General features: G+C 54.1%; 1 protein-coding gene across 1 annotated transcript; it reads left to right on the forward strand.

Moving 5' to 3' along the window:
• Positions 1 to 320: 320 nt before the first annotated feature.
• AP2M1 (adaptor related protein complex 2 subunit mu 1) lies at positions 321 to 9,338 on the forward strand. Its single transcript, XM_082460683.1, has 11 exons — positions 321 to 460; positions 2,353 to 2,469; positions 4,313 to 4,578; positions 5,294 to 5,376; positions 5,988 to 6,123; positions 6,214 to 6,355; positions 6,861 to 6,980; positions 7,086 to 7,221; positions 7,325 to 7,422; positions 7,943 to 8,054; positions 8,728 to 9,338. The coding sequence occupies exons 2-11, from the start codon at positions 2,396 to 2,398 to the stop codon at positions 8,860 to 8,862; spliced, it is 1,302 nt and encodes a 433-aa protein (XP_082316809.1). The 5' UTR covers positions 321 to 460; positions 2,353 to 2,395; the 3' UTR covers positions 8,863 to 9,338.
• Positions 9,339 to 10,405: the final 1,067 nt, after the last annotated feature.

Here is a 10,405-nt window from a genome sequence, read left to right on the forward strand (position 1 = left end):
AGCAATCCAAGGCTTAACAGCCGGGCCTCAACAAATAGCACTAATCCTCTGAGGCTCTCAGAAACACTGAAATAGGAACAGGAGAGATTGCAGAGACTACAATTCCCAGAATGCTCAATGGGGAAAATGAAGTGAGTGTAGCCGTGTATTCTGGATTGTGTATTTCGAGTAGGGCTGAATAAGGCCACGCCTACCCCCTCCTTCTAAGGTTCTCAAAGGCCGTCGGTAGTTGTAGTTTTGCCAAACTTAGGGGGCTTATAATTGTAAGCGAGAAGGCCGAGAGGCCTGACGGGATTTGTAGTCTGCGGCCTCGGCGGACGCGCACGCGCAGCAGAGGCCGGGGCGGGGCCGCGGCACTGCAGTGAAAGCCGAGGCAGCGGGCAGGCGAGCAGGGGGCGGGCGGACATCTTGGGATCCGGAGAGTGGCCAGGCTGGCTGAGCAGGGGCCTGCGGACACCAGGTGAGTTGGGGATCTAGGTGTACGGGGTGAAGGAGGACGCCTGCCTGGCTGCCCAGCTTTGCTCTTCCCTGCACTGCGCTACGCGGAAAGCAGTCCACACCCGGGAGTGGCCTCAGCCTTCAGAACCGGGAGGGAGCTGACGGCGGGGCGGGGGCGCCCGGGGCGCGGTTGCAGGACGGGCGCTGAAGCGGTGCCCTCCACCTGACCCGCCCGGAGCTTCCCGTGAGAAGGGGACCCTACTGGAATCCTCCCAGAGCAGGGATGCCCCGCGGCGGCCCCCTCCCTAGGATCGTGACAACCCCCTACCCCGCGGCGCCTCCTCTCGGCGCAAGAACAAGCTTCCCACCCTGCGGCACCCCCTCCTCGCAGTTGAGTGACAGCCCCCGCACTCCCTGGAACCATCTTTACCCGCGACGTCCTCTTCCCCAGGGCGAAAAGCCCACCACCCTCGCCAGCTTTCTCTTATTCACCACTACTAGTCTCTCCCTGCCTTTTTTTCCTCTTTAAAGCCTTGGCTTTGACATACTGGAAACTCTCTCCTCCAGGTGCCCCCACCATACCTGTTGCCACTGTGGGCTCACCTGAGTATACTGCCTGGCTGTTGCTGTCAGTCTGTCCCTTAACTAAATATGCCATTCCTGTCCTGGGCCCCACCTCTGTTTCTCTGATGCCCTGAGCTCCCTACCACTTGATACCTGTGAACTTGGTTCTTTGCCCAGGGCTCTACCTCCATTTTGCGCTTCCTCTCCCAGTCTCTTTGGGACTGAGGAATGGGATGTGTCCACCACCTTGAGAGACTTCTCACGCAGTCTGGGAGACCTTGACTGCCACAGTAATAGGCTTTATTTTCCAGTTTAGCAAAGTCTGCTAAACTGCCCCCTGTGAAATTAACACCAGGGCTAATCCAGGAAATCTAGAACTAAATTAACCCTTTTTCTCATTGCAAACAGTCTAATTTAGTTTGACCCAAATAATTTGGATAATTCAGGGATTCTGCCCCTCGTTTACAGGCACTCGGGTCAGAAGTGAATTATGCTGTGGGTCTGGAATCACAGAATTTCAGCTGGAAGGATCTCTTGATTTTTATGAACCTGCACCCACCTCGTTCCCCCACACCCCTGTATTTTCATTGCACTTGGAGCTGAGAGGGAGCCTCTCTTTTTAAAAGAGAGGTGGTCAAAAATAACTAATAAGCAGCTTGGGTCACTGAAGTGTAGTCTGTCAGGACTGGGGCCTTTCTACTCTGCTCTTTTGCCTGTTTATCTGACTGCCTGGGAGAGGCTGGAGCCACACTCCTGGGTCCGTGTCAGGGCCTAAGGCCTCCCTTCTCTTCCTCCCCACACCCTGCACACCCTTTCCTGGAATGTTTAGACTTCTGTGAATTAGAGAGCTGGAGGTTCGGGCCCTGCTGCCTTCTCTGAAGGGTAGTGGAGCCTGAGGAACTGGGCGCTCCTAAAGCTTTGCCTGGGGGCCCCAGGCCTGAACCAGCTGGAGTAATTCCTACCACCATTCCTGCAACCACAGGCAGGCCTTCACGGTGACTCACCCGCTAGAGCGAGTGAGAGTCTGCACAGGAAGGGGCCTTGCTGAGCTCAGCACTGTGAAAGGGGGGAGGGGGCTACTCTGGGCTCAGCCCCAGAAAAGGGGCGGGGGGGGGTGTCAAAATGGCCTTAGAATCCTGGGCCTAAGTCCCTCTCCCTTTTCTCCCTTCCAGTATGGGATAAACAGGAACTGGAGCCTGGCTAAGGGGAGGGGCATGCCTGGGAGGGCTGCAGGGTCACTTGCTGGAGGATCAAGTCAGAAAAAAAGCCCAGCCAGTGACCTGCACAGCCCCACAGGGGACATTGGCAGGGGTTCTGAGACCTTCCCTTACCCTGCCCCCCCCATCCTAGGTCTGTTCTCAGAGCGATGGGCCGCGGAGACTGAGCTGCCGCCATGATTGGAGGCTTATTCATCTATAATCACAAGGGGGAGGTGCTCATCTCCCGAGTCTACCGAGATGACATCGGGTGAGTCCCCTGGCTGAGCCAGCTGCGCCCCCACCCCCACCCTCCTCCCCAGCATGCAGGACCAGGTCTCTTTCTCCCAGAGGCTTGATTGGGACTGCCCCCACCCCTTGCTCCATCCTGGAAGCTCAGCTAATACAGCCTGGTTCCCATTAGGTCTGGTGGCATTGGCCAGGCAGCCAGTTGCTGGCTGCTTGGTGGAACCTGTGAAAAGGCAGGCCCCCCACAGTCTCAGGAACTCCTGCCCTTCCTGCCTCCTGTTTGCTGTAGTGACAGACCTGGTTGCTGGAGCTGAGTGCTTTTGGCCGGGCAGATTGATCCCTCCTTTGAGGAGAAGGGAGATCTGTCTCCAGCGGGTGGAGTCAGTGGTCAGGCTGGTGGTACTAATCCACCTAAGTCTTGCTCTCACAAGCCCGTCTCATGGTGAGAGTCTTCACTGGACTCTTGAAAGCCTCTCCCTTGCTCAGGAGTCAGGCTGCTGACTCAGCTGTTTTCAGTTCCTCTGGGCCACTCCTGGAGGAGAGGTGGTGAGCAAGCCTGAGGCACTCTCCAGGTCACTGAGGGATGAGCAGGGAGGGTGTGCTGCCTTTCTGGCCTATCAGAGTAGCCTGGGAACAGCCCCTTGTCCTGTGTGCCTCAGACCTCTGTAAGGAGGCACAGCCTCACTTCTCGTTCTGCCCCACCCTGCATGCCACTGCTGTTCCCTGACAGAGGGGACTTATCCCAGCCTCAGCGGCTCTAACGAGATTAGGCTCCTTTGGTTCATGCTTTCCTGTTTTTCATCCTGGAATTGCTTAGAATAGACAGTCAGAGATGGGCCTGCTACAGCGGCTCCCAGTTTCTTGGCTAATGGGCTGGCCTGGCCTTTGTGGCTGTTTGTCCGTTGGCTGGTGGTGGGGCATGGGCTAGAGTTGTGGCAGTGCCTGGCTTGCATATACCCACCCACAGCCCACTCCCACCCTGATGGACCTGGTTAAGCCAAGGCCAGGGCATACACCATCTTGCATGCCTTGCTGTGCTCTCCACCCCTTGCCTGTTGCCCGTCTGCTTCCACCTCATGGTGGGTGCTGCCTACCCCAGTGTGTTGTGTGTCTAATCCTCTTTCTCGTTGCTGTCACTCTCCTCTTCTTGCTGGCGTCATTTCTCTCATCCCATCTCATTGGCTGCCATAGCAATAGGTAAGCGGCGTGATAAGCTGCTGCCCAGGCACAGGTGGGTGGGGGATCCTGCCCCCGCCCCGGCCCCCGCATCGTTGTTCTGTTCATCCTTTTTCATCCCTGAACTTGCCCTGGAATTGGATCCTGGACAAGAATGGGGTGGCCCAGCTCCATGGCCCCTCGGCTTTTCCCTCAGTAGATTAGAGCCTTCTCTGAAGTCATGCTGGCTTTGTCTAACTTCTGGAGGAGCCAGCCTTCCCCACTGGTGGGATCACTAGTGGAAAGACTGGAGAAGCAGCAGCGTCTCTTTCTCATCTGGGCCTGGAGCTTACTGAGAAGCTATAGAGATGGCAGCAGGAAAACTGGAGCCAGGCCTGGAAGTCAGGAACATACTTCTCTAAACCTGATGGACCTCACTTTATTGTGGTTATATCTGCTGTCCTGTCATTGCCACCTGACTTCCCTGTCTCTCGTGGCCTTCAGATATCAGCCTAGCTCTGGCCCTCCCCCACCCCGTGCCCCCACTGGGAGGAGTCCTAGAGAACCACCCCAACGGTTTAGGCATTGGCTTTAGAGTGCGTGCCAGACTTCAGCAGAGAGGGGGGTGGCTGTTTGTTAGCTGTGGTTGATCCCTGCGGAGTGAGGTTTGCCCATGTACTGAGCAGCCTCTGTGCACCCTTTTCTCTCAGGAGGAACGCAGTGGACGCCTTTCGGGTCAATGTTATCCATGCCCGGCAGCAGGTGCGCAGCCCCGTCACCAACATTGCTCGCACCAGTTTCTTCCATGTTAAGCGGTCCAACATCTGGCTGGCAGCTGTCACCAAGCAGAATGTCAATGCTGCCATGGTCTTCGAATTCCTCTATAAGATGTGTGACGTGATGGCTGCCTACTTTGGCAAGATCAGCGAAGAGAACATCAAGAACAATTTTGTGCTCATATATGAGCTGCTGGATGGTGAGGCTGGCGGGGCAGTGGGTCTAGGGTGGGGATGCACCTGCTGGGGCCTGGCCTGGAGGTGGGAGCAGGTCTGAGGCTCCAGTGCCCTCTGAACTTCCTTTCCTGACTACCTGGTATTTTGAGCTCTGAGGAAGACAGTCCAAATCCAGAACTAAAGGCTGATCTGAAGTGAATACAAAAATAGGCTAGCGAGTGGAGGTAGGGGAAGACCAAAAGGTCTTTTGGTGCCTGGTCTTCCTGCAGTTCAGTTAAGCACGTTTCATCCTCTTATCTTTGTGGTTTGGGCCTTACTACACTGACTCTCCTCCCAGCTTTCCATCTCAACAGCTGCCTCAGAGCCTGGACAAGGGTGAGATATTATAGGCCCCTCCGGGCGCATTGTTACTTCTCTTCCTCTGTAGCGTATGATTTAAGTGAACAGAGTCCTTTCATCTTTCCAACATCTCTGTCTTTTAAGGGCTAAGGGCTTCTTGACCTCTCACTTACTGGCCGTGCGACTCTTCTGCTGCTTTTCCTATTTGAAAAAAACGTGATATTTTCATTGTTTTCTTATAAAGCACAAATCCTAGAGTAAATGCTAAAACTTTGCTGCAGATGATGCCTAAATGTCTTTTGGAGCTATGCTGGCCAGATATATCCAGGCCAGGGGAGGGATTGGCGCAAAGGAGCCTTCCGCTTTTTCTAGGAGCTGACGGCTCCCTTCCTTTTGCAGAGATCCTAGACTTTGGCTACCCACAGAACTCAGAGACAGGTGCACTGAAAACCTTCATCACCCAGCAGGGCATCAAGAGCCAGGTACTCAAATTGTACAGGCTGTAGTCAGGGTGCAGCCCAACCTCCCTTCATCCCCGCTGGCCCCCAAGCCTTGTCTGAGCTGACTCATGAGCCTGCCCCTGACAGGAAGTGCTGGCCTGAGCCTTCTGCCATGACCGCAGGCCTCTTTTGCTCTGTGTGGCCCTCTCCCACCCCTGGAGCTTGCCAACTCAGCATCTCTGTTACTGGGGATACAGCTCAAGCAGTTTCCTTCTACACTGGGGGAAGGGGGGGTGTGGACTGCTCTGGAGGCTTGGTATTCCTCAGGAGGAGAGAGCTTGGGCCCTCTTCTAGGATCCAGGCCTCATAGCCTTCTCCTTCTTTTCTGCCTGCCTCTTCCCATCTGCGCCCCTCTGCTGCTTCCTGTGGGCACCATGTTGGCCCTGTGTTCTCCAGCATCAGGTAAGCTGTTCCCTCAGCTTCCACCCTTGCAGCTTTGCTCAGTTTTCTCCAGGCCCTGCCCCATGGGGGAAGATGGGTCACAGGGTGGGGACTAGAAGGGAGAGGGGATGAGGGTGGAGTGGGGATGGAGACAAGTGGATTGAAGGGGGAGAGGAGTGAGGCCTTGCTGTTTGTCTCTATCCCCCATGTAGACAAAAGAAGAGCAGTCTCAGATCACCAGCCAGGTGACCGGGCAGATTGGCTGGCGGCGGGAGGGCATCAAGTATCGCCGGAACGAGCTCTTCCTGGATGTGCTGGAGAGTGTGAACCTCCTCATGTCCCCACAGGGTGAGGGCCCTCTTGTGATGAAGCAGGATGGGGGCCAGGGCAGGATATTGGTCCTGACTCAGCTGCTCCTATTTATCTGTCCATCACCAGGGCAGGTGCTGAGCGCCCATGTGTCAGGCCGGGTGGTGATGAAGAGCTACCTGAGTGGCATGCCCGAGTGCAAGTTTGGGATGAATGACAAGATTGTCATTGAGAAGCAGGGCAAAGGCACAGCTGATGAAACAAGCAAGAGGTGCCTGAGGCAGGGGAGCTGGTGGGAGAGGGTGGACCTTGGAGGGCTGAGCAGAGCCTGGTGAATCACAAGTTCCTTCTGGATTTCATTTTTGCGGTAATGCAAACTCCCTCTTCCTAAGGGTGTGCTTGGCTTGGTTGCTCTTGGTATCTGTGTTAAGAGAGATGAGGGGATTGTCCTCATCCTACTCAGAGTAAGCCCCTTTGTTTGATCCCAAGGACCAAGATTCTTCTGTACATACTGATGGCCCCTGCCCAGTGTGCCTGAAACTTTTGGGTTCCAAGCAGCACAGCTCTCAAAAGATGAGTTTGCAAAGCTCCCACTCATCCATAACTCTGGGACAGGGACCCGCAAGTCAGAAAGCTGCATTCTGACAGCTTTCCATAGATGACAGTGCACGCCTGTCCAGGCTCTGGCAGCCTTTGGGGGTGGGCTAATCTCCCAGCCCGACTCTCTCATGCCAGTCTCTTGTACCAATGAGGAGACCTTCTGTCCCTGCTTGCAGCGGGAAGCAATCAATTGCCATTGATGACTGTACCTTCCACCAGTGTGTGCGACTTAGCAAGTTTGACTCGGAGCGCAGCATCAGCTTCATCCCACCAGATGGAGAATTTGAGCTCATGAGGTGCCATTGGGGTGTGAGGAGCAGGGGTTGCTGTCGGCAGAGATGGGGGGAGAGGGAGGAGAACAGGCTCTGCTGTGCCAACCTGAAGGTCTCACACCCCTAAAGGTATCGCACCACCAAGGACATCATCCTTCCTTTCCGAGTGATCCCGCTAGTTCGGGAAGTGGGACGCACCAAGCTGGAGGTCAAGGTGGTCATTAAGTCCAACTTCAAGCCCTCGCTACTGGCTCAGAAGATTGAGGTGAGGATAAGGGACTTGGGGAGGAGGAAGCACTTGTCTCCAGGAATAAAGGGAGCTGATGGCAGGGTTTGACAGCACTCCCTGACAGGTGTGTCACTTCTAGGTGAGGATCCCAACCCCACTGAACACCAGTGGGGTGCAGGTGATCTGCATGAAGGGGAAGGCCAAGTACAAGGCCAGCGAGAACGCCATCGTGTGGAAGTGAGTCTTTCCTTCATGAGGCCACAGCAGGGCTCAAGATGCCTTGGTGTACCCTCTTGTTAAGTTTCACCTTTCGTCGTGTGTGTGTGTGTGTGTGTGTGTGTGTGTGTGTGTGTGTGTATGGAACGGGGGTGACTGCTTCTCCAGGAGCCTTTGCTTGTGTTCTCACCCCTTATACCTCTGTGTAAGCGTGCACATGCCTGCACTGGGGTGCATGCATGCATGCATTTATTAAGAGTCTTTAACATTTCCCTATTTGCCCTTGTAATACCTCTGTGAAGTAGAGAGCAAGGGATAGCATGGCCATGTACCTAAGCAGAAACTGTGTGCAGCCCACAGTGCTAAAGGAATAACAGACCCAAGGTTTCATAGCAAGAGGTTATCCGAGTCCTCACCACATTTCCTTGCCCTAGCACCTCCCACAAGCTCCTGGGTTCTCTTCCCTGCCACCCCCCAACCTCCCCAAAGGGGCAACCCCCCTTGAAGCTCCTCCAGGCTACCAGGGCCCCTGTGTTCCCAGGATCAAGCGCATGGCAGGCATGAAGGAATCGCAGATCAGCGCTGAGATTGAGCTGCTGCCCACCAACGACAAGAAGAAATGGGCTCGACCCCCCATTTCAATGAACTTTGAGGTATGGCAGAGAAGGGGCCTAGAGCCATGGCAGGGTGTGCTAGGAAAGACTTTAGAGATCATTCAGATCAACCTCTGCACCTACCACCTTGCAGACGAGGAAACTGAGGCCCAGAGAGAAGTGATTTCAATTCACAGACCCATTCCTTCCCGCCTTAGGCCTCCTACTAGAAATTGCTATTCACACCGACAAAAATCTTTGACTTCCTTTGGCTTCTCATAAAACAATTCTTAGGGAAAACTGAAATAGCTTGCATGCCAGGTACGACACAGTTTACAGACAGGAAAATGAGCTGACTTTGCTTTGTGCAAGTTAGACATGTAATTTTTTCCACCTTATTGTTTAAGTCCATAATATTGAGCAGGATAAGTATGTTCTAAGGCAGGTCTTTGGTTGCTGCCACCTGCTGATTAAAGGAATTGATTCAAGTCCTCACAGGCAGGGCCTGACTTCAAACCCAAATGATTGCTAGTTACTCCTGGATATGCTTTCTTCCTTAGTAACCTCTTAGAGGACCCCTCACCACCCCAGCTTCCTTCAGCTGCTTTTAGGGTCCCAATCATTCAGACACCTGTAGTAGAGAGATGAGGTAGGGCAAGGCTATGGAACTTCCCGGAGGAGAGCGGCAGTGAAAGGAAGGCCACATTCCTAACTGGAGCTGTCCCTTGCCCAGGTGCCATTCGCGCCTTCTGGCCTCAAGGTGCGCTACTTGAAGGTGTTTGAACCGAAGCTGAACTACAGCGACCACGACGTCATCAAATGGGTGCGCTACATTGGCCGCAGCGGCATTTATGAGACCCGCTGCTAGCTGCCTAGTGGCAGCTAGCCCACCTCCCCACCCACCCTCTTCCACGGGTCTGGGTGCCCTTGGCCACTACACGTCAGTGTCTCCTCCCTCCTGCTTTGCTGCCTTCCCTTTGCACCAGCCCCTGCGTCTAGGTCTGGACCAACCACGTTGTGAGCGGGACTGTCGGAGCAGTCCCTGGGCTCCCTGGGCAGGGTGGTTTCTGAGGCTCTTGCTCCTCCGTCCATCTGCCTTCCCCAGCCCCGTGCCAGGCTCTGAGTTCTGCGACCAAAGCCAGGTGGGCCCCATCCCCTCCCCTCCCCTGTGGCCACATCTCTCTGGAGTGGGAGGGTCGGCTGCCCCTCACCTCGGAGCTCCCCCAAAGGCCAGTAACGGATCCCCAGCCCTCAATTCCTACTCTGCTTTGGGATAGTGTGAGCTTCATTTTGTACACGTGTGACTTCGTCCAGTTACAAACCTAATAAACTCTGTAGAATGGAGTTGCTGGCTAAATGTTGAAGTGGAAGGTACATGGGGAGGGGGTCTGGTGGGACTGCTGCTCCCCTGTCTTACTTGGCCTGCCAGGAGTAGAATTTTCTATTCCAAACTCTCTTTTGTCTCAATTGTTACGTCCCTCAGGGCCATCTAAGCTCCTGACAGGTGTTAGCCCCAGGTCTCCCATCTCCTCTGAGAAAATAGCCTCAAGGACAAGAAGCCCCACCTGGCCCCGGTTCCCTGAGGGTAGAGATTCTTTCCTTAAAATCATTCTCAGCTTTAGGCAGGTATTTTTCTAATTAGCAGAGATTAAGCAAGGTTTACATTTGGTCTTTCCAGCCATCCTTAGAAACTGACCTCTTAATTCCATCCTCTTCTCAGTTACTCAGGCTTCACAGACCTCAGTGGGTGGGTTGCAAAAAGGAAAAATGACTCTTCCCAGGCCTCTTAGAAAATTCCTCCCTCTGTGCCTCCCCTTCTCCATAGAATTGTATGGTGAGCGAGTCCCTGAGGGGAGTGCTTCATATTCTGCTGATGTGTTGGAGCAGATAAAGATTTGCCATCACTGGTTTTCCCTTGCTTGGTCTCAACCCTTTTTTTTTTTTTTTTTTAAAGAGGGCTTGAGTTTTAGCTCAGTTTTGTTTTTAAAATTTATTTATTTATTTATTTATTTCGGGCTGTGCTGGGTCTTCGTTTCTGTGCGAGGGCTTTCTCTAGTTGCAGAGAGCGGAGGCCACTCTTCATCGCGGTGCGCGGGCCTCTCACTATCGCGGCCTCTCTTGTTGCGGAGCACAGGCTCCAGGCGCGCAGGCTCAGTAGTTGTGGCTCACGGGCCCAGCTGCACCGCGGCATGTGGGATCTTCCTAGACCAGGGCTCGAACCCGTGTCCCCTGCACTAGCAGGCAGATTCTCAACCACTGCGCCACCAGGGAAGCCCGGTCTCAACCTTTTTAAACCAAAAACATCTATTAAGAGAAAATATATAATGAACTCCCATGTCGCATCCTGGTGGTTCAACTTGTCATCTCCTTAATATCACATCCAGCCTGTGTTCGTGCTTAATCCAAGTGTC

Source organism: Balaenoptera physalus, assembly GCF_965194825.1.
Source record: "Balaenoptera physalus genome assembly, chromosome: 4".
Classification (NCBI taxonomy): domain Eukaryota; kingdom Metazoa; phylum Chordata; class Mammalia; order Artiodactyla; family Balaenopteridae; genus Balaenoptera; species Balaenoptera physalus.

Bases quoted from the DNA above. Each gene is read 5' to 3' on its own strand.
- AP2M1 (XM_082460683.1), top strand. From the start codon at position 2,396: ATGATTGGAGGCTTATTCATCTATAATCACAAGGGGGAGGTGCTCATC. The intron at 5,377-5,987 runs GTACTCAAATTG...TCCCCCATGTAG, and splicing joins AGCAGGGCATCAAGAGCCAG to ACAAAAGAAGAGCAGTCTCA. The intron at 8,055-8,727 runs GTATGGCAGAGA...TCCCTTGCCCAG, and splicing joins CCATTTCAATGAACTTTGAG to GTGCCATTCGCGCCTTCTGG.